The 27,892-nt window shown below is 41.9% G+C and overlaps 1 protein-coding gene across 2 annotated transcripts in view; it reads right to left on the bottom strand.

Annotated features, from left to right (window-relative positions):
* Window position 1: 1 nt before the first annotated feature.
* Window positions 2-27,892, bottom strand: part of LOC110956269 (ataxin-7) — a 31,761-nt gene continuing 3,870 nt past the window's right edge. Inside the window, exons 3-13 of one of the 2 annotated variants that reach the window (XM_051948218.1) lie at window positions 22,762-22,974; window positions 22,499-22,567; window positions 16,566-16,670; window positions 12,455-12,743; window positions 11,194-11,633; window positions 9,756-9,838; window positions 8,840-9,114; window positions 8,476-8,665; window positions 8,244-8,365; window positions 6,904-8,071; window positions 2-3,108 (exon numbers count right to left, since the gene is read on the bottom strand). In XM_051948218.1, the coding sequence (XP_051804178.1) occupies window positions 3,091-3,108; window positions 6,904-8,071; window positions 8,244-8,365; window positions 8,476-8,665; window positions 8,840-9,114; window positions 9,756-9,838; window positions 11,194-11,633; window positions 12,455-12,743; window positions 16,566-16,670; window positions 22,499-22,567; window positions 22,762-22,966 (2,964 nt within the window). In that variant the 5' untranslated portion in view covers window positions 22,967-22,974 and the 3' untranslated portion in view covers window positions 2-3,090. The remainder of the gene's footprint in view (window positions 3,109-6,903; window positions 8,072-8,243; window positions 8,366-8,475; window positions 8,666-8,839; window positions 9,115-9,755; window positions 9,839-11,193; window positions 11,634-12,454; window positions 12,744-16,565; window positions 16,671-22,498; window positions 22,568-22,761; window positions 22,975-27,892) is intronic. The other variant, XM_022201623.2, reaches the window with a different exon arrangement.

Below are 27,892 nucleotides of genomic sequence, written 5' to 3'. Positions count from 1 at the left end.
ATTTCATATAAATAGCAGTATAAATTATTTTATTTACAGGAACTTGTTACAAAACAAATATACTATACAATCTTTTCTTTAAATATTAATTCTAACCTATGTTTTGTTCATGAATTACATAGCAGCCAATACATAAGTCCAGCTGAAAATGATTCTGATAATGTATACAAAAAAAAAATCTATACACGCTTTTACATAGTATGAATGGTGGATTTGTTTTTTTCTTCCAGACACAAGCTGTATTCTCTCTCAGTTTCACATTCCAAGTCTATGGTACTAATAAAGAAAACATCCTTGCAATGTTCCCATGTACTGGAAACAAAGTGAAGATGTCAGTGGAGGTGGAAGGGTAAACAAAACACTTGAAGTTTCTACATAAAAATCCCAGTAACCCAGAGGGGGCCTGAGCCACACTGAGGCTAACGATATCGCAACGTCTTGTCTGGAAAACTCGAGGAAAATAAACAACATTTAAGTGTTTCATACTGGGCAGCTGACAAGCTCAGGTTTTACCACATTTCAGGTTCATAGGCAGATTTAAAACTAAACTCCTAAATACTTTGAACATTCAAGTAAGGTAAAACAACCCAAAGAATACTGTCCTCAAACAGTCAGGGTGACACAAATTCAGGCACTTTCTTATTTTGATATTTCTTTTAAAAGCTGTGATTCAAATTACTTGTTTGGCAACGACGATGCAAGCAGTTGGACTGTTTGAAGTGTTCCTCTTCCTTGCAATGATTGCTAAAGTCCCTTCAGCCTTTATAAAAGAACATAAGTGTTTCAATCATGAAATGTGGTTAAGGTCTACAAAGCGTACGACTGAAGAGTCCGTGGAAACTGGTTAGACAACGGGCACAGCTTTAAGCCCGCGTGACATTTCAAAATCACAGGCTTAACTGGGTCACAGAGTAATTTTTTGTTGTTGTTTTGATTCATAGGCAACATAAAATGTCTTGTAAAAGCACATGTGATTGAGACCTTAGGTGAATAAAAGTATCCTCTGTCATTCAGACACATGCTACAGTGGCAACACTTCACCGTACTTCCTTAAAGGATCTCAGTACACGATTCATGAGATGCTTCAGCTTCTACATATAGGCGTATTGCATTATATAGACTTGGCAGTGAACCACTTCAAATAGTCATGTTCTCTGACTGTTGATCTTTTTTCTTCTTTTACTAAATAAATAATTTTCAAAATTGTACCAAAAATTCAGCGTGTACGAAAAACTGCCTGTGCAAAAATACATATTTTACTATGTACAATTTGTTAACAAAATATGTATTCTCAAATAGGGATACGTCAATACTTGTTTGATACATAGGCTACACGGAAACAAAAGCTAAATTAAGATTCTTTAAAAAAAATAATAAAATTGCCTCCTCTACTTTTCCACACTACTGTATCTGACATCAGTGGAGGTTCCATAAATCAACAGGTGTTGCCAAAAAGTTCAAATATGTCCTGTGAAGCCATCTCCATGAATCTCGCACCACAAAACTCAACCCGAGACCGCTGTAAATAAGCAAACATCCCAACAGATGGGCAAGTATTGCCTGATTTAAGACTCCGCTTTGACAAAGGAATAGAGTATAATGCCTGGCTACTGTGACGAATCTCAACGCACAACAACACTGTGTTACGGCGAGGCATTGAAACTTGAACATCCAGCGCTTGGGTAGTGGTTACACACAGGAGGGGCAATCATACCCACAGAAGACAGGTGACGTGCAAGTTTGCTCCAGTTAAGACGTACCATACCTGATTCCCTATGCGGGAAAAAGAAAACATTACAATTCACATCTGCCCATGTGCAGCTGTGCAGCTCACACAGCTGCACGGGTAAAAAGTAGGTAAGTTTGTGGCTATAACAATACAGCTTGCACAGATTTTCTTCATATCCACAATGCACCATCACCGCTTCACGAGCAGGACTGCCCATCTTATACCTTGGAAAATAAAAGTAGTTGGCAAAGCTGATTGCAGCTTTTGGCTAGCTCTGTGGACAACTAAGCAGTGCCTGTGGAGAAAGTAGTTATTTAGTGCTGTTCACAGTTGGGGGTAGGTCTACTGTGGCTATCGTTTTGCACAATGAAAAGATTCAGAAAATGAACAGGTGTTCTCAAGACCAAGCTATCTCTCGGACAAAAGATTCGATCGAATGGGCACATCAGGTGTCCTTTTCACATTTAAAAGCACAACCGTCTTCACCAAGTCTACAAAGACCCTTTGTAGTTCAGTGTAAAAAGCTCATAAGAAATCATAAAAAGGTAACACTTGCATAATATTTCCGGGTAAGAAAAGAATTGACCAGATCGTCCCTACAGGCTTGTCTCAGGCTACCATATGTAACCCAAAGTTAATCGACGTGTCACCAGAGAGTCAGACTAACAGAAAAGTGAAACAACAAAGTGATTGTGTGTTGTTTAAGGTGTTGCAAGTATCAATTTGCTCCTCCTGCTGCTGCTGCTCTCCTTGCAAGGCTTCTGAGATCAGGCGCTGGGGGTGTAAATTAAGTTGGAAATTCCAGTAGTCCAGCAGAATCTGACATGAGAAAAAATACTTGTACACGCGCACATTCACACACTCATTCTTTAACAAACGCGGAAGAGATCGGCTTGCTGTCTCCCCAGTTGCTCGGCGTCACGACGGCTTGTTGCAGCAGCCCTTAACCTGAACCCAAAGAGCTCGTTTAACCACGGGACAGGAGACCCATGGCTTTTGCACTTGTTGCTCCTACCTCCAAAACAGACAGGAAGACCTCTCAGATTACTGGGACAACACTCGCGTGGGGGATCCTTGGCTCGCTCGTTAGACCCCTGCTGCTCCATGCTGTCCCCATTGAGTGCCCCTGCCCTCCCCTCTCCTCCCCCCGACCCCCACACACATGGCTTTGGGAGAAAATAGTAAAGGACCACATCTACTTCACTGGGCAGTCCAGATCATCTCCACCCTGAGGATTGTGGGAAGCTGAGTATGTGGGTTTGATTTTAGAAGGCCTCGTGCAGTCCAGAGCAGTACGCGGACCGCTCCGGACTTTTCCCCGCCCGCCTGCCAGTTTCATACACTGAAGCCGGACGCCGCTGTCAGGGACGAGCCTTTGGCTGGGGAGAGAGGAGAGAAAAAAATCAGTTAAAACGGTTGTTCAGTAATCCGTCTGTGTACAAGCTCATACAGCAATCATTCACCAAAAATAACATTCTAAGCAAACATGGCCCCGTTTAGACACACACACTCCTTTCCATAAATTTCACAGCTCATTCAGACATGTTTGCTTCATGTTTGAAATAGCTTTCCAGTAAAAGTCGCAACAGCAACATTTCCACATCACTCTCTGTGCGGCACGAGTCTGTGCTGCATGCTGTTGCATTACAGGACAGGCACACACACGCGACAAACTCGGAGCTGTGTGAAGCAATTTGGAGAAAACTTTGTCTACATGTCACCACAAATATTGGTCCAGAAACATCACAGAGTGCACAAAAGACACAGTTTGAGTGTCAACATCACAAAGTATCATTCTTGTTCGTTATGCTCTGTAATTTTACATGACACAAACTTAACTCGGATGAAGATACAAGTCAGTTTAGTGAGACAAACGCATAATAAATGTAATCTAGATTTTTGCAAAATATTAACAGAAGCTTAAGTTCAGTTTGTTCCAGCTGGTTGTAAGAGTCTTATCTAAGTTTGTCAAATACATGCAGCATCAGGGAACAGTAGGATTCTTACAAGTAGACCAGTGGTTACTTCATTACTTGGAATTATAAATTATCCCTCAAATGGAGACAGGATGAGTCAAGATCTAACAGTAAGTCACATTGTGCAAGTGTCTACACGCTGTCTCACTCAGAGCCACAGTTCATGAGCCGCAGATAAACAAAACAGGTTTTAGATTTTGAATGTATATGCAGAGTGGCTAGTTTACAAAAACTAATTTTACTCAAACGGTTTAAAAAAAAAAACCCTGCTCGACTGATTCTGGGACCTGAAACTCTAACTGTGTAGTAATTCATGAAAATGTTTCCCTGTTACACATATAGCTAAAAACCTTATTACATGCCATCTAGCATTTTGGTACCAACCAACTAACCACCAAAATCAGATGCTATAGCTCGTTTTCAGTCACGTGATTCTGACACCGCGCGAGATTCAGATGGAGGGCAAGACGTAAACTACAGCAATGGAAGAGACAGCGGAAAGTGTCTATTGCAGCTCTTTAAATGGATTTGCAAAAAGTCACAAGATATGCCGGATGTAATCCCTACCTTCTCAAGAAGACAGATTTTTCGACAGATTTAAGATATTTGCCTGCTGTTGAGGCAGTTGACATCGCAAATTACTTAGTGTTCCAAATGTCCTTCTACACAAAACAGCAGATGAAAGCGTACAAAAGTATGGAGTCTTACAACTATTTTGCTAGTGGATGGGTGCACAACCTGGGCTCAAAACTACTGAACAACGACCTTCGTTTGGTTTTCGCCATGGTGAGTGTTTATTTTATTATTTATGACTATTTCATGTTTAGCATATGTAAGCATCAGCAGTTAGCAACAGCTATTAAGCGCAGTGTGTCTGACGTAACTTAAACAAAGCAACGAAAAAACAAACGTTAGTGCTACATAAGAAAGTACATGATAACTATAAGCGAATAAACAAGCTACCTTGGACAAAATGGTCACTGCGCACACGGGCATTATCTGACTCTGCTCCTCCAGATCCAGGAGAAGATTTAGTAGCCATTTTTTCCGGCGTTTTTCAGTGAGCTTCTTACAACTTTCCCCTTTATGAATGACTACCTTGGGTACTCGGTAAACAACCTTTTTGTCACTCTCAACCTGAGGGTATTAGTTCTTTTTGTGTGGCAGATGTCATTTTCAAAACTGTTCCCCTGAACATTTTAAAGGATTTTGCATTTTTTTTTGTGAGGATGAGGGCTGGATTTTGATGCACCTGTGATTTTGGGACGGATAATTTAGCATCTGAGTCGTGTCTTGCTTCATGCTACTTTAGCATCCATTACCAAATGCTGCAAACAGCTAAGTACTACCCACGTTTGTCCAGCCTGTTACTTTTATGTTTAAGTTCTTTTCAAAATGGAAGATATTTTGGATCTGGGCAAAAAAATCTTATGTTGATCTTTTGATGATTTACGGTCTGAATTCCAGTTCTCCTTAAAGAAGTTTGTGAACTCAGGTGATCACATGATAAACTGTGCATATCGTTGCCTGGTCAATTCAACGCAAGGCTAAAATCCCAACTCACAAATCTTTGCATTGTTTTTTTTTCCCAGATTTTTCAAAGCATAAATGATAGCTTGTGTCTCCACTGCATTACACTTTCTATCAGCTGCTGTGAACCAGCCAGCCACAGTTCAGCTTGTGTGTATCCTCCCGCACTGGTCAGGTTGCTGTTGCAGTGGTCCCTGATGTAATTCAGCTGACTCTCCAGTTAGTCTCTTTTCCCGTGGACAGATTGCCAACACAGTCATCGACTGTAGCTGGGTAGTCTGTTATCTTATCATGGGAGGACTATATGAGGTTCTTGTTCTGCTTTGCAGCTTCAGTGAGCAGGGTGTAGTGTCACAATAACCAGCCCTCCACCTGCTCCACATTCTGGTTGGAGTGGCCCTCCAGCTTGCAGTGGATCTCCCAGAGAACAGAACAAGGACTACTGTCACTGACTGCTATACTGGACAGTGGAGTTTGTCAGTGGCACAACACACTGCCTTGACAGGCAGCTAAATGAAAACGAGGACTGATACAACATCAACCTGGTCAGCATGTAGGTGGTAAACACGAGACAGGATGAGTCGAGGAAAATCTGAAATTAGAACACCTTTAGCTTTCAAACAAACTTTTCCTCGAACAACAGTCAGAGTGCACCGCTGCATCTACCATAGCCTGCACTGTGAGGCGTTTAGGGAGCACTAGCAAATGTAGTATCTATCAATAAGCAAATATTCAGATACTGAGGTGTTTCGCTCCTGAGGTCGGAGGTGCAACCAACTGACTGTGTGACTAGTGAAAAAGTTCATGTGGAGCCCTGACCGGGGGCCACTTGTTGAATATTGTACATGTTGATTCCAACTTTTGGCAATTTTTGTGAAGTAAATTAAAAAAAAAAAGAAATTATATTTTTGGAAATTTTCCCAGAGCTTTCCTGGATTTTTCATGGAATGTTACAAGAATTGTTCAGGAATGTTCTGGGAATTTTTCCTGAAATTTCAAGGGAATTTTAAGATCATTTTCCTGGTATTTTTTGAGAATTTTCCTGCAATTTTGGAGGACATTTATGGGAATTTTGGCAAAATTAAATGGAAATTTCCCTGTAATTTGGTGGGAATTTTCCTAGAATTCTCTGGAAATTTTCCATGAATTTTATGACAGTCTTAAGGAATTTTCCTGAATTTATGAGAATTTTTTTCTAGAAGGTCTATGGAAATCTTCCTGGAATTTTGCGTTATTTTCCCAGAAATTCTATGGGATTTTTCCTGGAATTTCCTGAAAATTCCCCAAAATTTTGTGGAAATGTTCTGTGAATTTTATGCCAATTTAATGGAAATTTTCCTGTAATGTATGGGAAATTTCTACTATCTATCTTCTACGGAAATTTTCCTGTAATGTATGGGAAATTTCTACTATCTATCTTCTATGGAAATTTTCCTGAAATTTTACATGAATTTTCCAGGAATTCTATGGGCATCTTCCCACAGTTGTGTGGGGCGATTAAATTATTAGCCGGTGTGACCAACCAAAAGAGTTGGTAGCACCAGTGCTACCAGTGGAAAAGTTAGTCTGGAGCCCTGTCACATGTATAATATAAACAAACATTAATCTCTACCATAGACACGTTTTCCACAGAAACAAAAATGCATCCTGCTACAGTACAAAACCAACCTGATGTAAATGGGAGTTGTTGGGTAGACCCGGCGTCCCTGGAATGCTCCGCCCATGCTTCCCATGGATGTTGTTAATAGCAGGCGACTTGGCCACTTTGGGTCTACCTGGTCCAGGTCCTCCTCCTCCTCCTCCGAGCCCCCCTCCACCACCTCCACTATTAATGCCACTGGAAGCAGAAGAGCTTTTGCGCTTCTTACCTTCCAGGCGCCCATCTGAGGAGTGGTGGCTGAAGCTGGTGTGGTGGTCAGATGACGATGAGGGCTGGTGGTGGACAAAAGGCCCCAGGGAAAGGGTTGAGTCACTGCTGTTCATCACCACACTCATACGCTTGATGGACTCTGCAGGGCTGCCCGAGGGAGGACCTCTTGCAGGCGGCCCAGAGGAGCCGCCTGCTGAACCTCCGGAAGGTTCGACCTTGAGACTAAGTGAGTTGGTCCGCACAGTACGGCCACAGTTAAGCCCCACGCTGTGGACTCCACTGTGGGAGGAGGATAATGATGCTGAGGCTGACGGACCTAATGAGCTGTGGTGGTAGGTGCTCCCTGAGCTGCCGACATTTGCACAGTTCTTCTTGAAAGAGGAAGAGGAGGAGGAGGAGAAAGAGAAGTTGGCATTAGAAGAGGATTCAGAGGAGCCATGGGATGAAGAGAGGACAGAGCTGTTTTTCCTCTTCTTTCCCGAGCTGAAGCTAGTGTTGCTACTGTTACTATTAGCTCCAGTGCTTCCTCCACTAGTGGAGTTTGGGATGATGGGTGTGGAGGAGCCAGATGAGATCTCCTTGGGCCTGAAGGACGATGACGACTTGGTAGTGCTGCTGCTGGAGGAACGGGACTTAAACGCCCGGCCTGAGGCGAGGGAAGGAGTTGAAGAAGAAGAAGATGAGGACAAGTGGGCTGAAGGCATCTGCGGCGACGAAGACACTTGTCGGGCCTGCGTGGTGCCATAGGCCGGGTGCTCAGCCCCGCCCTGCGGAGAACTGCGGGCATTTAAGGTGGTCCCATAGGAGAGCACTGACTTGCCCTCATACGACTGGCTATAGGGAGCCTGGGGCAAGATGGCAGGGGGGCCCAGGAAGCCTGAAGAGGGAGTGCTACCGTGGGAATTTGTGCTTGTCCTATGGGTAGGTGCAACAGAGGAGGAGTTCTCCAAGGCCAAGGGGATTTTCCTGCAACAACACAGAATATTATGCATTATTCAGAACCGTTCACTTCTGTTGTATAGTGTATATCTCTCTGTGTAAGCACTACGTGACTAATCCAATAGGTGTTTTGAAAACGCATTTAAATGTTGCATTTTTTACAAGATCAATGTCACAAATCTGACATGGACAAACTCACTTCCACATCTGAGAGTTGACATGCTTGTCCATCATTGTGGTTAGGGCATATCGCACTCTGTCCCATCGCCGGTCAAAGGAGTAACAGCTTCTCCCAAACAGTCGACTTCCAAAGGTACAGTACTGAGAACAAAAGTTAAACGTGGGTGAGAAAAAAAAGTTTGCCATAGTTTAACCCTGGTAAAAAAAAAAAAAAAGGTTTCTGTGGATAGTCACAGCTCAAGTACACTTACAGCTGCCGGTCGTGGATGATAACCTGAATAGTGACAGTCCAGTTTGTCAGCGTTGTCCTCTCGCTCCTCATTCTCTCCCTCGTCACTAGAGGGTCTGGAAAAACCATCAGGGGTAGTTTGGGGATGGTGTGGTGACTCGTGGACAACTGCAAGGTCTCCGGAAGTACCCCCTCCGTGACTGTTGTTTGGTCTGACGGACAAAGAGTGTGGCTATTAACTTTGACCTTTACCACAAAAAGCACAAGACGTGTAAAATGCTAAATTGGAACTATGTTTGTTCCACCTCTTAGTGAGGAAAGCTCCTATACTATACTCAAAAGCAGGACAAAGTGAAATGATAAAATTAAGGTGGTGCAGGACTTACCGTGGAAGACAAGGGCTGAGAAATTTGGGCTTTCCAAGTGGCGAAGGCTTAGTGGCATCTGGGGCGGGTCCATTGCCATGAGCCACCTGATGGGCATCATGGCCAGGGGTGGGATGGGAGGAGGGGTGTGGGTCCCTGAGAAGGGGGTTTGGCTGGGAATGGGGTTGGTGGAGGTCTCGCTCCCTCTCCCTTGCTCTGTTCTTGTGCTCTGCCAGCAATGTGTCAAAGCGCTTCCTTCGCCCTGGCACCGCCCTCCGCTGGCTTAAGGAATGTGTCTGTTGGGACAAGGTAAAAAATGTTTTATGAACGTTTCATTTTGAGACAAAGTTCTCCTGTGTTCTCCAGTCTAACAATGGACATGACAAATGCATCGCTAACAATTCTTTGACAGTATGTGGGACTTTGCAGCATATAATCACAAATGTCCTTTAAAAACAGTTAATAAGTCTGGTAATATTCTACATGTTTTGATAAAAGCCATAGTTTATTACTCTGTGCCACAGCACAAAAACGATTTGAAACAGTTAATGAATGACATCACTGTACTAGATGTCACGTCCCTTCATTGAACACAAGCACTGCTCTTTATTATAATATATTGTTTATAACTGCAGGCTACATATGGCTTTGCTGAGCTCGTCAGTAACAAACCACAGAGGCTGCAAGCATGTGTCCTAGAAACACCAGACCTCAATAGTCCGTCAGCTGCTACCATGGGAAACTCCCAACCAGAGGTCTGAAGCATCGATGCTGCCTCCACAAGTATGTCAAGAAACCTTTCTATGCTCTTTTGAACAAATGAATTTCAATATCACAGCTTATTGGGATTTTCAGACAAAAAGAAAACTTTAAAACATTACCAGCCTTATGTTTGAAATAATTTACAGCTTCAGCACAAAGCAGAGAGACGGCTTACCTTGCATGTTAGGGATCTTGTGCAGGGTTTCCGAGCTGTCATATCCACAACGCCACAGTGGATATCTGGATTGTATTCACGTTCTAAAGAAGAAGCGACAGACAAGCATTTGTTACTGACACTGGGACAAATGACCAGCTTTGGTAATATTATTCAAGATAAGCCTTTTAAATGATGAATGTGACATTGTGATATCAGGAAAGCAGGTTTATATGTACTAGAAAACTGTGATATTTGTGATGTGCATTGCTAATATCCTGCAAGTTAGTCTTTCACCTATTGATCAGATGTGATTGCTTTTATCTAATATGAAAGTTGTATTTTATTTTTAGGCAAAAACAGTATTTCATATGAGCAGTACTAGTGTGCAGTGCAGTCAGATAGTGTTCAGACACCTTCACTTTATTCACATTTTGTTATGTTGCAGCAAAAATTTAAAACAACTTTATTTTACTATAATTCTCATTAGTCTACACTCAATATCCCATAATGACAATGTAAAACTGACAAATTATTTGAAAAAGGAAAACTGAAATATCACGCTGACTGATAAGTATTCAGGCCTTCTGCTGTGACATTTGAAATGTAGCTTCAAATGTCAATTGATCTGACATGATTTGGAAAGGCATACACCTGTCTATATAAGGTCTCACAGCTGCCAAACCATAGCAGAACAAAAAAATAAGCCATTAAGTTGCAGAAACTGCCTGCAGACTAAACTACTGTTTCCTCTGAAATCTGAATGTCATTTCTGGAGGAAACCGGACACTGCTAATCACCTGCCCAGTAGCACCACAACAGTGAAGCATGTTGGTGGCAGCATCATGCTGTGATGACGTTTTGAAGCGTCAGTGTCTGGCAATTTGGTTAGGGTTGAGGGAAAGCTGAAGAGAGCAAAGCACAGAGACTCCCTTACTGACAATCTGCTCTATTGTGGTCAGGACCTAAGGCTGAGCTAAAGGCCCACCCTCCGATAAGACAAGGCTGCAGTGGTTTGGGAACAACTCTGTGATTGCCTTTAAGTGGCCCAGCTTGAATCCAATCGAACAGCTTGGAGAAACCTGAAATGTCGGTCCACCAATGTTCCTCATTTAACCTGACACAGCTTCAGAGGACGGCAAAGCAAAGAATGCCAGAAGATTCCCAAAACCAACTGTGCAAAGTGTGCACTCAAGAAGACTTGAGGCCGTAATCAATGCCTCAACTGAGTACCCAATACTTTATCTCAGAGTCGTTCTTGTCCAATACATTTGTAAAAAAATTCAAAATTGTTTCATTGCTTTGCCATTATGTGGTATAGAGTCTAGACTGATGAGTAAAAAAATGAAATAAAACAATTTAAACATAACATAATTCATTAATTAGACCTGATGATACAGAACACTGACAGCACAAAAACTGTAAGCACAATTTGCCGCCATTTCCCTCTCCCGCTGACCTGTGACTTTCTTGTTAAGGTGGCGTCTGCTACTGGCACTGCTGATGCTGTCCTGCTTCTTGTCCGAGAGGTGGCCCTTGCCGTTGAGAATCTGACCTGGGGCCAGTAATGGAGGCTTTGGTATGGAGGGACAGTTAAGGCCTGCTTTAAGGGCTGATGAGGAGGAGGAGGAGGTCGTGATGGCGGTAGTGTTGGAGCTCACAGTGGTGCTAGAGGAGGATGTAGAGGAGGATGAGGTGGTGGCGGGGGCAGATGAAGCCTGCACCAGCTTAGCTGACGAGTCCACCCTCAGATGCATCTTCTCCACCTTAACAGCGGGGGTGAGGCTGGAAGAGAAGGTTACAGAGATGAAGAGGGCAGCAAGGAGGAAGCTGAGAGTTAGAAACACTGAGCCAGTGAGAAGCACATGGTAAGAGATAGATGTGGATGTATGGATGGGGCTGGGAGGACAAAGCATAAATCTAATATGTTCCATCATTTATCAAAGACTTGAGCTTAAACAAGAAACAAGATGTATTATTTTTCAAATGCACACAAGTCGAGGTTGGAATAGACCTCGTCATAATAAACGATAAGAAACCAGAAAAGCTTTAAGTGTTGCTGGAGTTCAGAAACTAAAATGGTAACGTATTTCAATAGATATGTTTAACAATACTTATGGCTAGCGATTTCAAAATATTTATAGAAATGCAACTGAGAAACTTTAATTAAAGATTAAACACCTAGATAAGAGTGATAGGTTTTAGACAATGCAATGAATCTGTAATAAATTAAATCAAGATAATTCATCACACTCACTGAGCAGTCCTGTCCATGGATTTACAACATTTACCAAAAACGCCTCAAATGCTCAGAGACACTAAAATTACTGCTACTAGTAGATGCATTTCTGTCATCTTGGGTATATTTAATTATTATAGCAGAAGGTCTTTAACTCGTGAGGACTGATTCACAATCATTGCAACAACTGTATTCACCAACTGTCATTTCTACTCAGCTGAGCTACGTGGGTGAAATTAAACAATAATCAGAACTGAGTAAGACTGCTTGAAATAGTAGCCATTATAGTGTTCAAATCAATCGTCACCAGCTAAAGCCCACATGTGCTACTGCATATTAATGCACATTGTTTTTTTATCCAAGTTATTTTCAGAAATGAGATCATTCAGTTTAACAGTAAACTGGTCACCCATAGTCCTGTTATTCTGCCATACAAGCCTACTACCTGACAAAGCTGCACATGTTGTGAAGTACAACTTACATCTTATCAGGCTGGAGCAACCTGAAGGGGGCATAGGAGGGTCTTTGCTGAGGGACTGGCAGCTTCTCTTTGGCTGGTTTTAGGAGTTTGGGATTGGAGGAGGATGATGACGAGGAGGACAAACTGGAGCTCGCAGTGGAAGGTCGGCCAAGGACCCCTCCACTTGTCACTCCAGCTACAGACCCCGGAGCTAGCCCAGGCCCAAGCCCACTGCCACTGCTCCGGTTCCTGCCTGATACAGGGAAGGGCGAGGTGGAGGCAGGCTTGCTCGCCGAACTGTGTCTTCTCTCTGGAGCAACAGCATAAACCAAGTGATTATTAAAACATAATAGTTACCTCAGTGAGATTTCAGAGATATCAGAATCGAACACTCCAACAGCCCAGTCAATGCAGGTAAATATGGCCATGAGCCAAGAGAAAAGACAAGACATGGAAACATACAAATCTCCCTCTGACAGTCGTGAGCAGGGTACCTCAACAACAAATAAGCAGCATTTGTGATTCATGCCAACGCAGCCTGAAATAGAACCAGCCAACAGGTCAAGAGCTTTATTTCCTGCCTGAGCTTCTTATAACAGCTGCTGTGCAAACTGATAAAAGGAAGTATGACAGCAGAAAAGGTTAGGATGATGCTTGGTTGTGGATGGAAAGACAAAAATAGAAGAAAGAATAAAAATCTCATCACTAAGTGCCTGCATCCCAAACCAAATATATTTAAGTACACCACGGTTTTCAAAATAAACAAACACAGGCACCTGTGTGCACACAATCACTGCAATTACAGAATTAAAGAAGACAATCACAGAAGCTTTGGGTTTTCAAAGAACGTTCTCATCACTTGCTATTTTTAGTAACAGCGTACAACAAAAGCTGCTGTCCCACAACATAGACTAATTTCACCACCACACAGACACATCTCATAGTCTGGAGTTCATTAGCTGCCACAGCAGTAACAATGGAAGAAAAAAGCTGGAGAGCAACATCATGAAAGCATTTATTAATTCTGAAACAACTTGCAGCAGAGTTTGGAATCCTGGCCCAGTAGCATCTCCCTAACAGACACACTGGGCCCCTGGGGTCACGCAGACAGACAAACACTCCTGTTGCCCTGAGAGACAGAATGACCGACAGACACAGAGAGGTAGTTGTGTACTGATGAGTTCAAACACAAGAAGCTGAACGCTGACTTAACCCTCGTGTTGTCAACACTTAAGTATATGAGCACAACTTCAAAGAATGAGGGGACGGAAATAACAGCATAAATTAAGGAAATGTAAGGGGACACAGCATCAGGAGCACCAACAAGTTTTGAAGATGTCTCTGTCAGCAGCTAGCTCCCACACTGAGGTGTGGGCCTGGTTAGCTAACCTTCTACTGGGCCAATTCCATCCTATAGCTGAGCAGTGGGCCGTGAGCCAAAACGGAGTCTCAGCAGGTGACCTGCAAAAAGGCTTGTTGTTGCAGGAGCGGTGGAGGGGATACTAACACACATGAAAGCTCAAAGATGCCTCTCCTGATCTCCCTCAGCTGTGTTCTAGACAAAAACACACACCTAAATGTTTAGCCTTCGTCCAGTTTCTTTTTTCAAGGAAGAAAAAAAAAAGCTTTTAAGAGTGCCCTTTTCTTATCTGAGGGCCTCCCTCTACACACCCATTCACCACACACTCCAGATATTTTCTCTCCCACTACTTAGCAGCTCAACAATCCAAAGGGCTTTCTTTCACTGCCATCCTCCCTCCGTCCTTCCCTGCTGTCTTGTCCTGTCGCAGTCAACAGCACACCCTGCACACAAACTCACACCAGGAAACCCCGGCGTGACACTCAGTGCTCTGTCCACAAAGCACCGACACTGAGAAAAGAAAGCCAAGACCAGCGGCAGTAGGAGAAGAATAGAACAGGAGTCAAGAGTGGGGAAAAATAGAAACAACAGACACAAGAAATAGGAGGAGCCCTAATATCCTTTTTCACACTGAGACACTGTTGGCTCAGTGATATGGGGAATCCCTGGATGTAGAAAAAACATAAAAGCACAAAAAAATAATAAAAAGTGATGTTCTTATTACTATCTCCACAGGCACCATGTTCAAGCCATAGCATGGCCGAGTGTCTGAAATATATTTGCAAAACAATAATAACCTTGTTAATGAGTTTGTTTTCTTGCTATCTGAGCTCAAAGTAAATAATTAGGAAACATGTTTGTGTATGTCTGCGTAGGTATCACCAGATCAGTGATGAGACAAGCCTTTGTTCAACAAGATCATAAATGAATGTATAAAACAGCAGACGAGCTTTCAGTTTCCCGTTCAGTGGCGAGCGTCACCCCTGCTGGGATCAGCCACAGCAGAGAAGAACAAACACCTAACAGGAGACAGATGGGCTCAAAGAAGCACACTAAAATCATATTGAGACCATCTCAACGGTGCTGAGATCCGTGCCTTAACACCACATGAGGTCTTCCCATAATGACAACAGTGAGAGGAAGACAAGAGGTAAGAAACAGCAAGAGCACCCCTAGTCTGTATGAGCACATATGGCAGCATGGCCCCAGAATTTCTGCTTAGATAAAAACTGTTTCACCGTGGAGATGAGACAATGAATCAACAGTGGTGAAATCTGCAATTCTTCTGACAATCGATGAACTGCATAAATCTGAAAACAAATGCAATTTCTAACATTCATTGATTTCAACATTTCAGATGTGTGAAATTTGTGCTTTTCTCTGTTTTTCATCTGTGTACAGAGAATATCTTTGGTTTTTCAACTGTTGGAATTTGGGCCTGACATGAGATATTGGTACATAACCTGAATTTATGAAAAGAAATGGCTACAGAGAGAATAACACGATGTTGGGTGCATCTGTAATACATATTAACATATTATAGACAGTGTGCTCACATAGAAAACATCAATTCGGAGTTGGCCAAAAATGGAAATAAATCTCTTGAAATCACTGTTAAACTCCTGATCATTTTGGCTGTTCGCACTCCGTAGACCAGACGATGCACAGTCAGCGGAAGCAATACCACCCTGCTCAACATGCACCTCGGTCACCTGCTGTGATGCTGTCAGCACTGTTTTACCATACAGGCACAGTAATGCCCTCCAGTGTTAGTCCACATCTCATTTAAACTCCCCTGGCAGGTTTGAAAACTAATCTAGATGCTGTACAACATATGTAGGAATCAAGTCCAGGCAGGCTTGCAGTCTATATTCTTTAACCGTGTGGGAGGAGTCCATTCTTTGAGTGTTGTTGACACAGTAGCAGGGACAGTTCCTGTTTAAGCCGTGTGCCGTTATCGCTCCCTCTTGTGGCTGACCTTGACAACTGCTGTCACACTTCAGAGGGAATGCAAAGCTCTGAAAATGTTTAGTGGCAGACTAAAAATCCCAGATCAACTCAGTGGTTCAATATAAAAAGTCACAGTAGGTGTCATGTTAACTCTTATCATTATAAGGGAACAAGGTGGGAGTGAACAGAGTGTATTTCTTTCAAGGGCCATGACAGTTTGTGAACTTGTCATCAATACTGTCAAGTTTATAGATCCACAATGAAGCTAATAATAAATCAAATATCTATCATTTTTCTAAGCACACTAGTTAAAAATCCAATTAAACTATTAAATGGCAGAAATCCATGCACTGAAACAAACATACACTCATCCCCAACGTAATAACAGGATAAAAAATCTGATCTAAGCTTTATATGTTAAATTGGCACATTAATGGGAAGACAAGTCAAATATTAACAGGGGAAATATAAACACAAGTGAAGTGATGAGTTTAACAAATACATTAAAAAACAAAACAAAACAGGGAGAAGAAACAGTGGGGGGGGGGCCACAAAGGCAGAGGAGGAAGTAATATCACAGTGTGTTAATGCGTGAAATATCCCTATCAGCTCCTTTTCTAGTTCCTTCTTCACTAATCTTACTGAGGAGTATGTCGCCGTCCACCTGCACCTCATTGTTGTTCTGGGTTAGGGATGCAATTTGACAATGCTAAACGTAGCTCCGCATGATCATTTGCATGAAAGATGACTGAATATATGCATAGAACAAGGCACACATAATCCTGCATGTTTTGCGCGTGCGTGTATGAGCGTGACACTTACCGTAGTGTGCTTGGAAGGCTTGTGGCTTGACTACCTGACCACAGTGGCTGCACATCACCAGGTAGAAGTCGTCTTGTGCGGGACACTGGCCAAATATGGGCATGTCTGGACACAGGGGAAGAATCAACCAGACAGGGTACAACTCAAGGAGAGGGAAATAAAATAGACATGCATTCACCTGGTGCCCCAGGTGGCAGCAGATTCTGCCAACTGCAAATCATCCATCACTTTCAATCTAGATTGAAACCTCTATCATTTGTTGTCATAACACTGTGATAGCTCAAGCTAGGGTAATTCCAGTTAGATGGCTTTTTTTGTTGTTGCATAAATACAACAAATACCGCAGACGACAAAAAAGAAAACAGCTCTTCGTCGCGTTCTAAAAGAAATTCAAAACTGTTGCATAACATACATGGAAACACAATCCATATCTTAACATAATCCACATTAGTGTATTAAAATCTGGAGAGCTCACGCAGGGAAACCTAACATGCAAAGTCTTAACATGTAATTTTGCTTATACTCATGAGTAATCTGCAAATACAGATCACTTCCAAGCCTAAATTCACCATGGAGAGCATGTTCAAGCGATAAGAACCACAAAAAGGGCAGAGCCAGGAATCCAAAGGTTACCCGCTGTCTAAGAATTAATGTCTCTCCCAGACACAAACAAATGTGAGACTTACATTGTGTGGAAGATGTGTGACTTCAAATGAATTTGGAGCTATCACTGAGGAGCAAAGTTTAATAAGGAAGATGTTTGTTCTCTGGTGCTATGTGTATCACATTTTCTAGAAACAGCAAAAATCTGCCTTCTGGAGTGGCACTGTGTGAGAGAGTGCCAAAAGAGTCGTTCACAGCAGACATTCAAAGAATATGGCTGAGCTAAATAATTCTGTACCAAAGAGCGGTCCAAAATTTGTCCCCAACCTTGTACAGGTCTGATCCACAGCTACTGGCGTCAACTGTTTGAGTTTGTTGCTTGTCTACGTATAGCTGCCAAAGGAGGTTCAATCAATTCAATCCAAGAGTTCACTTACTTTTTCTACCAGCACTAGGAATGTTTAGTACGCATGTTGAAAAAAGGAACAAAACACTGGAGCTGGTGGTGAGTTATTAGCTTAAGCACATTGTTTTTGTCTACACTTGTGACCAAGATTAAGATCAGATCACATATCTGGACCAGTAAATATGTTATTTTAAAAAAGTATATAGAATTTTGTGCAGACCTTTTGCAAGTAAAACAGTGGTAAGATTATCTCATACAGAAAAAAACAGCACTTGTTGCAGCCCTACAATCTAAACAAATGTATTTGTTTCTTTTAAATTCTAGCTGAATGTCACAGACCAGTAATGCAGGACGCCTTTTCCTTAATCAGGACTCATCTAAATTTCTCCACTAACGCAAGCTTAACACAAAAAAAATGATAGAATTGCAATTAAAATGTGGCTGCACATAAATGTCAGACCACTGATACGCTTGACGGCAACACAGCACTTCTGTATAAGATTGACTTAAATGGAAAACATAGTTGTTTCTGTGATAATTTTTTTTTCGTTCCGAGTGAAAATGTCAACAGCAAAGGTCGAAAAGACGCCACTTTTTACTGTAGTGCCACACAGGCAGCACAACTTTCAGGTATGTAATAATGAATAAGCACAAGAAGCATGAATGCATAGGTACATCAATGGCATGTCTTCAGCTCAAGCATCTCGACCCACCCAGAAACCAAACCTCACTCTTTAGAAGCCATTCGAAAGCAAATCAGAGGGAAGTGCCGCTCCTCACCAGAATGTGATCAAAATTTACCCTGGCGCAGAGAACCAGAAACCACCTAATTAAGGAGGCTAATTAAGAGATTGCCTGGGGCGTTATGATGAGATGAGCAGAGGAGAGGATACAAGTGGAGAGGAGTGGAGTCCCTCTCCAATACCTACTCTGCCAGGGCCGTCAAGGGTTCTCCAAACACCACTGGACGAGTCTAGAAGGGATGAGGGCCATTAAGCGAAGACCACATAAAAGGATCTACCTGGCGGATTCCCTCTCATGGAGGTCAGTGGCAGCCTTGTATGGACGAATTGACAAGCCTGATGCTACTTAACATGTGTCAATTGTCTGAAGCCACTTTGCTAAGTGTCTCCTTCAACAGCAGTGGAGCGAAAAGGCTTATTTTCACAGCGCCTGCTCTGCCACAGAGAAAGACAAATGTCTTTTCTTAATGGACAAAGGCTTGTAAATTATATAGACCTTGGGTAGGAAAGCACACTGCTGACATGCACAAGAAAAGGTCTGAGTGCTGTGCAAAGAGAACAAGTGCAGAAATGCGATGTGGAGGGTAATATTCACTGGTCACCAACTGCAAAAGTGAAAGCCCTTAAAGCAATAGCTGAATGCCGCCCTAAGCGTTCTGGGTAACTTTTCTGCTCTACATGTCCGTTTTCATTCCACTCTGACAATTAACCATTATTGTGAACCAGTAGCAAACTGGACTTGAGTGAGCAAACATATTTGCTAAATCAATAACCTTCCATGTACGTATTCTTCATGAAAACTTCGCTTTCTCTCAGATCCTTTATTGAAACGGCCCAAGAACTGCAGCATCCAGCAGGCCAACCACATTTCCTTGCTGGATCAATAGCAAGGTCAAACAAGACTCATTCCCAAACTGCTGCTGCTGTTCACTTGGAGTGTTCTCCAAACTGGTTGCTCAACTATGAAAGCAGGCCTGCTATATCACCTTGCTACTCTACATTCAGCACACTGGCACCAACTGGACTGTACCGCTAAAATGGCCTGACTTCAAAAGTGGTCTAACGCCACTGTGTCTGCCCCATTCTCAATCTCCATTTTCTTCCAATGCAAGGACACGAAAAGGAAAGGGGGAAAGGAAGTCGCCGTGGAGAAGAAAGAATAGACAGAACAACGGAGCAAAACCTAGAAACAAGTGCAACAGGGAAACAAAAAAACAGAGAAACAGAGAAGAGAAGCAGGCCAATGCCTCAGCGAGACAAAGAGAGAGTGAGCGGAGGACCTGCGCTCGAGGAGGAGGAGGTGGAGGAGAGCCTGTGAGCATGAAACAGAGGAAGAGAATGAGAGTCCAGTTAATTTCAGCATCCTCATCCATGGCAGTGATGAATGATCTAGGTGGAATCGTAGCAGCTCTGGCTGCCTCCGAGCAGCACACATGCTGGCTGAATCTGACCTGTGGATGACAGTGGCACTACATTTCCCAGCTTCCCTGGCTGTGACAGTGCCGCTGCAAAATTCATAAAAACTGTGACAGGGTGATGAATTTATCAGTCATGATTTGCCATACATTTTTACAACGTGTGTATGTGTGTGTTAATCATCTGTGTGTGGTAGAATGGCAGTTACGCCACAGGAGGAATCTGGTGGTGAGTCATGGCGGAGAGGTGTAGTCATCCACTTGTAATACCCCTACTAGATGCGCACACACAGAGTTTCTATGAACACAAACTTCTGCCACGAGCAGCATGTGTTGATCAGCCCCATGACACAAACAACCGTCACTGACAGACGCTGCTACATGATAAAAACACATTTCAAGCTTGCTGCATGTAGACTGACCTAAGCAGTCTTGAATTTTAAATCACAATTCTGTCTCCCTGCCTTCCTTCAAAAAATTTTTCTTTGACCTGATGCTACATTAAGCCAATTCACTTTCAACCAGCATTGATTAAATACAAAGCAGAAAGCATCTATTTAGGCCAACTGCCACCTAGAACACATGCAATCTTATTTACGTTACATTAAAACTGCATTCTGTGTCACCTCATAAAAGCCAAAACATGATATGCAAAACAAAAGCTTTCTTGTCACTGGGAGCCGCAAGGACATGTGTTACTGTAATTGTCCAATGGTCTTAGCATATTCACACAGGCCTCAATGTTGACCAGTGCAAATGCAACATTAGATAAGTGTCCTGACAAGTGGCCTGTATATAACCCTTTCTTTTACAGTAACATGTGACAATGAAAAAACACTAAAGCTGGAGACACAATGATGACATCATTAGTGTGGGGATAAATCATGCGATATAAGAGTAGTATGTCATTTTTTTTCTTCCATGTGTTAACACTCACAGACAGGCAAACTGTTCATACATTGTGAAGATAGATATTTTGGCAGGATAGATGGGAAGTAGAAATAGTCATTCCAACACACGTGTGCCTACAAAATGTCTTGTCTGAAAACCGGTCAAATTCACTGTTACACACACCACAATGACCACTCTGCAGTTGATGGCAGAATGATAGTTAAGCGCACGGCTGAAGTAGCTCCTCACAGATTTTACTAAATGAATGCCAACATCTTTCTCCACTAAATTATACGCACAAAAAATCACAACAGACAACTACCATATTTTCCCTCTATGCTTAGTTCTGAGAGAGAGTTCAAAGGAACGGATGCAGCTTAATCTTGGTGTCACTGCAACGACTGTCCCATAACAACAAGGTCACATGTGACATGCCGGACCCGTGTGTCCTTGAGCAGGAGATAAAACTCCTTCCCGCAAAGTGATTAAAAGTAGCTGTGGAAGTGTTGCTGACATGTAATGTGTGAAATGCAGGAATTAACATTGCCACCTTTGCAGGTATACAGTTTTAAGTAGCGTGCCAAACTGACTACTTAACACAGTTCAGAACATGAACCCAGCATGAAGTCTTTCATTTAACGAGCTGAACTTCAAACTACCATCACTATATCCTCATATTAACGAAGTTGATTCGTCATTCATTCTGAGTCAGCTGAGCAACGTGGTAGTCAACTGTTCCCGTCAACCATTTCATTCTAATGTCAATCATGGAGCCGCGTGTGGTTCCGTCAGCCTGGAAAATGGAGCATGATTGTAGACTCTTGAGTAAACAAGATGCCATTTTATTGTTGTAACAATTTACCTTTCGTGATGAAGTTTATTCTAAATCTAGGCCTGCCAGAAGGACAAATCAGCTCAAGCTAATCGAGGTGCTGCCAAAAAAAAATAAAAAATTGCAGAATAACATCACTCTGCGGCTTGGAAGCCAGGTGATGTGTGACATCGTTTTACCATTTGTGTCAGATGATGTGACCTCTCTTTATTCTGTCCTAACCATCTTACTAACCTTAAAAGCCTTTAAAAGAAGGAACAAAACAATCATATCGCTTTGTTATCAGATTTGTTTGGTTGAGTGTAGATTAATGCAATTTTAGGGTTTACATTTGTCAAGCCTGAATAGATCCGACATACTGGTTGGTGGGCAAATACTTCAAAGGACATTAATAAATTCCATTAAATTTAGCATGCTGATAAATTTGCTTGCATTATTTATCTAAATTTGCATTTACAAAACAATTACAGTCACTCATATTTTGAGTTGAAGCAGTATGTGTAAAAGGAGCGACATATATCTTAACTTCATATCACTTTAACAGAAAAAAAGCTTTTACATAAGCATTTTATTTGGGCATTTTCATTTTGAGAAATCCTACATGCTTCCATCAATTTTAAAATTCAAGCAACAAACCTCTGGGTTATCTTAAGGGGAGACACGTGAAACATGGAGGAAGTTTTCATTTGCAAAATGGCAGAAATGTGGATCTTGGGCAACAAAGTTCATTTAATACACCCTCCAAATAGGAAATTATATTGTTATAACTATATTTGGGATTATAGCAAACTACAGCGAGTCTAAGTTGTTAACGGTTAAGTTATTTTAAGTACAGATGTAAATGTCAACTACCACACGAACAACCAACACATTTTACTGGTAATATCCGCTTATCCAGTGCAGTGTTGGTATGCATGATTTACAGCACATTTTGGCCGAACGACGCGTGTAAAGTGTTTGAATCCATGTGTGTGCGTCTGTGTGTGCAAACCCCCAGAACCAAAATACACCTTTGGCCCTAGAGGGGGAAAAAAAACACTCACCTTCTCTGCACAAACGCATGGCTTCTCGATTTTTCCCGAAGTCTTTGAAACTTTCCTCCGATTCAGCACCTGAAAACGAGGCGATCCGACACGGACACAAATAAATAGTTGCACTTGCTTGCCTGCCCGTGCTGTTGCTACCAGTAGCGTTTCTTCATATTCAACCCAAAACTGCATGCAATCGGCCAAAAAAAGGACGGGACTGGCAACTGTCGCGCTCTACCTCGCCTCGTCGCGCACATTTGGGACGCTGGGGAACTCACCGTCGTTGCCGTGGAGTTTGGCGGCGTCGACCCAGTTGCTCCAAGGCTGTCCCAGCATTATTTCTGGACTAGGCAATGATCTCCGCTCCGCAACAGTCGCCATTGCTGTGGAGCCTTCTCCCCGCTGGATCTGCTGCTGCTTCAGCTGCTGCCTGGCCGCTCGGCGCTGCTCCCCCCTGACGTCATCCTCGGCCCTTTCCGACATTCTTTCCGCTACAATGTAACAACATGAGAGTCAGCGTTGGTAGCGCTCGGGATAGGAGGACTTCCCCGCTGATTGACACGGCTAAGCGCGTGTTGTTTCACCGCACCCGCCCCTCCAAATAAATAAATAAATAAAGAAAAATACAATAAAATATACATACATATATATAAATAAAATCTGTGAACACTCGACGAGCAACAAGTATAACGCCTAAGCAACATATAGACAAAATAAATTGTATGACAGGCTCTTCATCTGATAAATTATCTTTAATCTCTCTGAGGAATATACGAACTGGTGACAAATAAAAGGAACAACCTGAACCCTTGACCCCTACAGTGAGTGAGATCTGGTGGCTCTTTGCTGGAATGGTTGGGGTCCTCTTGACCTTACACAGCGGGGTCACTGCAAATCAATACAAATCTGTTCTGAATGGTCACCTTCATGATGAAAAATTCTCTTCCAGGATACCCTTATCCATAGAGCAGGAAGGGTCACTGAGTGGTTTGATAACCATGAAAATGATGTGAATCATACACTGTGTCCTTCAGATCTCGACTGGTTACAGACCGATTATCAGCCTGGCTGATTATCGTGGTTGATATTTACAATTATCAGTGTTGTTGTTATTGGCCGATTATTGCTAAATCAAATGTGCTACTTCAGGCCTGATGCAGCCTCCTCTCTCCGTCTGTTGTCGCTCTGTGGTCTCAGATGTGTCTCTCAAGCAGAGACTGCAAAAACTGAACAAGGAACACAAGCTGTTGCCACCACCCAGGAAACTAGTTTCTCTCACAGTGGCTAAAGCTACGCCAACAGATAGGGCTAAGTTAGAAGGCAGCCACAAATTACCCTGAAACAGAGTCTGGAAAACAATAAATAACAATGCTTTAAAATATGGACCTCAGGGGGCAATATAAATGATTGAACAGTGAAAGACTAAGAAGACAGAAAAGAATACCAGATGTACCTGCAGGAGACAAATTGATCAATCTCAGTCGATCCCACATAAACAGAGGAGAGAGTCCTAATTCAATCTCTCCTGTTTTTAATTTACATATTCATTGATAGTCTTCCTAATTAATGAAGAAACCTGGTTATGAATGACAGGTTCTCTGATATCACATGCTGTTAAAACATTAAATCAAATGCATACCGGTTCCAAATATCGGTTATCAGTCTTTCCTGAGCTCCACCGATCGGCATTAGTGTCGGCCCTGGAAAACCCATAGCCGCCGATTCCTATAATCTCGACACAATTGAATACTTGAATGACATATCAGACTTTGCTCTTCACCATCGCCACCAAATAAGGAAATAGCTCCTAAAAGTATGGTGTTCCTATATGAAATTTTGGACTGACGTGACCAACAAAACACCAAATGAGGGAATATATTTTGGAAGAACAATGTTCATCCCTTCAGTGAAGCTCCAGACACTTGGAGAATCAATGGCATTGGTTTTTCCCTTTAAATTGTCAAATTGATATGTGGTGCTTGCTCCCTTGTTACTTGGCCCATGCACATAGATAATGTGGTTCACTCACATATACACACACACACAAGTATACATGCGCATATAAAGAATACATACAAATATGCATGCTATACCATTTAATAATAAAAGAGAATATCATAAATATCATATAGTCCTGAATAGGTTCCCTATAGTAGACTTCTAAAATTGTTTTAAAAACATACAGCTGTAAGTAAGAATTACATGGACAGTTTATGAAAGCTGCATGGAATAGCTTATTCAAGGCCAGCTTGTGAAAATTTATAGGTTTGTTTGTTTTTAAATATTTACAATGAAAGAACTTCAAATTTTCTGTCACATACTGTGCTTTGATAACATTTGTGATTAGTTGTGATTTGAAAATGTGTTTTGCCTTTAGAAAAAATAATTGGCATCAACGTATATCTTGTTTTAGAAATGTTCTTAACAGATACAGTGCAATTTTACTGAACACCTGTGTGAGTGTAAAAACCCTCATCTTGATTTTGCAATTAGACTTTTAAAAGGCAAACTATGTAATCTCTTGTTATTTTTCGGGCAGAGACGGCCCGAATATTCGGATCCATTCGTCTGGTCTCCTGGACGCAAATTTTGCACACCGGCTTCGTTTTGTCTTCAGTTAAACTAAAGAATTCCCAAACAGCGGAGGTCTTCGGTATCTTGTCTTGTGTTTATGCAACGAAGTGAAGCGTGACATCAGAGTTGGCAGCCACCTGGCCAATTCGGGTGGTGGTAACAAACACGAATGGATGAGCCGACATAAGCCGAACACGGCGGGATGAGTCGAAGTGGGCCGAAGGCGAAGGGAAGAGACGAGCTCCGAATATTCCTATTTTCGTCTGGGTGGAGGAGGGGGTGATCACATAGAAAATTTATATCCGGATACCGCCGTAGCGAACGAATACTCAGATATTCGGATATTCAGGTCCAGCCCTAATTCAGCCATACAAAAATATAGGAGAAACACATTTACAACTACTGATTTGTTATTCGGGGATGAGCAGTTGTCTTTACAGTATACCCTTTTGACAAAGACAGATTCAGATTAAATAGGTGGTGTTACTGTAAAACAGAATTTCTAAGATATATTAATGCAGAACTTAAAGATATTTTTGACTGACTGGAAAACATTTCATAGTGATTACTAAGCCTGTAAGATGTCGGCAGTTTTTAACAGCCAAGTTTACTTTCACTTTCGAAATTAAATGTTTCTGATCCACCTCAGTGATGCACATATTCAACTGACAAAAGCTGACAAGCAAGAAAACATCTGCTGTCGTCCTCCCTGTTTAATATGAATGATGCAGTGCTTGATTCTGTGTAACCTTTTTCTCCCCATCTGAAATTCTTAACACACGACCATCCGTCAGGTTGACAGAATAACAAGGGCCAATGTAAGCATCCTTCAACACTGTTTTTCTGATATCAAATGGTGGGTGTGCTTAAAAAAAATTAAAAAAATTAAAATAAAAAAGCTCTGAAGAAATCCCATAAACGTTGAACGCGTATTCTCATTCGGCATGCACCCTAAAGAGTCTTGTGCAAGAATGACCCTGACCCTCCCCCTCTGTTACTGGCTTGAAGTATACGGTTCAGAAACTTGCGTTTGCCTTTAAACCAACTCTAAATTTAGACATTCAAATTAAAAAGCTTATCTTGAAGATGTTGCCAGCATCTCGCTGAGAAAGAGTTCTGTTTTACTTCCAAGAGCCAAGTTTATTGCAAATGCATACACTCTGGTCACAAGCTAATCCGCTGTATCTGACTGTTCAAAGAAGTATAAACACTGCAGACTTCACTATTGACTCAGTAGATATAGCTGCAGAGGTTCACATTATAAAGATGTTGATTTTCAGTCTACAGCTTACATAATTAAGGTGGGCTACTGAGGGTAACCTTTCAAATGGTCAAATCTGATATCCCAATGAAGTGCTTAAAGCTTGTATCTTGTATCATTTAGTGGAGCCAACAGATGTAAAAGTGACACCCAGGAACTAACCCAAGTAGAAGACATTATAATAGGCTTTGTGACCTAACTGCAATTACATTTTACCTTAATATTTGTATGGATACCTAGTGCGACTGAGTGAGCAAACATAACAAGCTTGATGCCAGAAGCTGCTTCAGTAGCTTAAAGCAACAACTTTTAGAGCCATCGCTATGTTCTCTGACAGTATACATACACAAATAGAGTTTGTACTGTGTTCACACGGTGGGTCAACACATACTATTCTAACAGGGACAGGAAATGGCTTTTTCATATAATTCAGTCCTACACACATCAGTGCAGCATATACAGTTAACAAATATCTAAACCAAACAAGTATTCCTCACAATGACACAAAGCATTAACAGGAAATTTTTCAAGAGGTATATTCACCAAATGTTTTTCCACATTGTTTGTAATTATTATGACAATGATTAATTGCTAAGTCATGAATTGTTCTTAATGATTCAATCATCCATCCATTCAATATCCTATACGCCACTTAATCCTCATTAGGATAGCGGAGGGGCTGGACTCTATCTCAGCTGACTTAAGGTGAAGGCAGGAGACACCGGTTGATCACAGAGTACACAGAGACAAAAAAGGCACGCTCACATTCACACCTGTGGACAATTTAGAGCTACCAATTAACCTGAGCATGTTTCTGGACTTGGGAGGAAGCCGGAGTACCTGTAGAAAACCCATGCATGCACAGGGAGAACATGCAGAAAGATCCGGGAAGATGGGAACACGAGTCGAGATTTTAAATCAGTCAGGCAGAATTCAAAGTCATGTACCTAAAAAAGTATATTGTAGTTGTTGCTGTAGTACTTTGTGCTACTTCCAGGTTACTATTCAATGACATGAAGTTACAGATGTGACAACCAGTAAATGTTTGGATAAAACAAGTACACTCCCTACTGCTGTCTACCTCCTAACTGTGGCACTTGCAATTGATCAACTCTGCAGCAATAGAGTTATGAGAAAGGTGTCTGGCAGCCATTGAGTTCACTAAGTTATGGTTTTGAAATGCTAAAATAGGCCAGCAGATCTAACTGTTAATGCTGCTAACATTCAATAGCAGCAGGACTCTTGATTACTCACTTCCAGCAACATTCAGAACCACAGTGATGAAGCGCATTGTCAACATTCTGAGTATAAATACCTGTTAGAGTAAGTTTAGAGTAAATTTCTTAGACTGTTACAGCTGAACCAACCGTATTTGTGGACACATGCTCCAGTTGAGCAGCTGTTTTCAGCAGCTTGACTAACATTGATTACAGTGAACAAGTTACTCCTCCATGCAAAATACGAATGGGAATTATTTTTGATGTAAAATTCCTGTGAAAACATTAATAAACTGACAGGTCATTTACTATGGAAGACCGCAGCTCATTTGCTGTGAAAATCAAGTAAAGTGGTGT

The sequence above is a fragment of the Acanthochromis polyacanthus genome, chromosome 5 (assembly GCF_021347895.1).
Source record: "Acanthochromis polyacanthus isolate Apoly-LR-REF ecotype Palm Island chromosome 5, KAUST_Apoly_ChrSc, whole genome shotgun sequence".
Lineage (NCBI taxonomy): Eukaryota > Metazoa > Chordata > Actinopteri > Pomacentridae > Acanthochromis > Acanthochromis polyacanthus.
The sequence above is the reverse complement of the archived record's forward strand: the minus strand, read 5'-3'. Positions and strand labels throughout refer to the sequence as shown.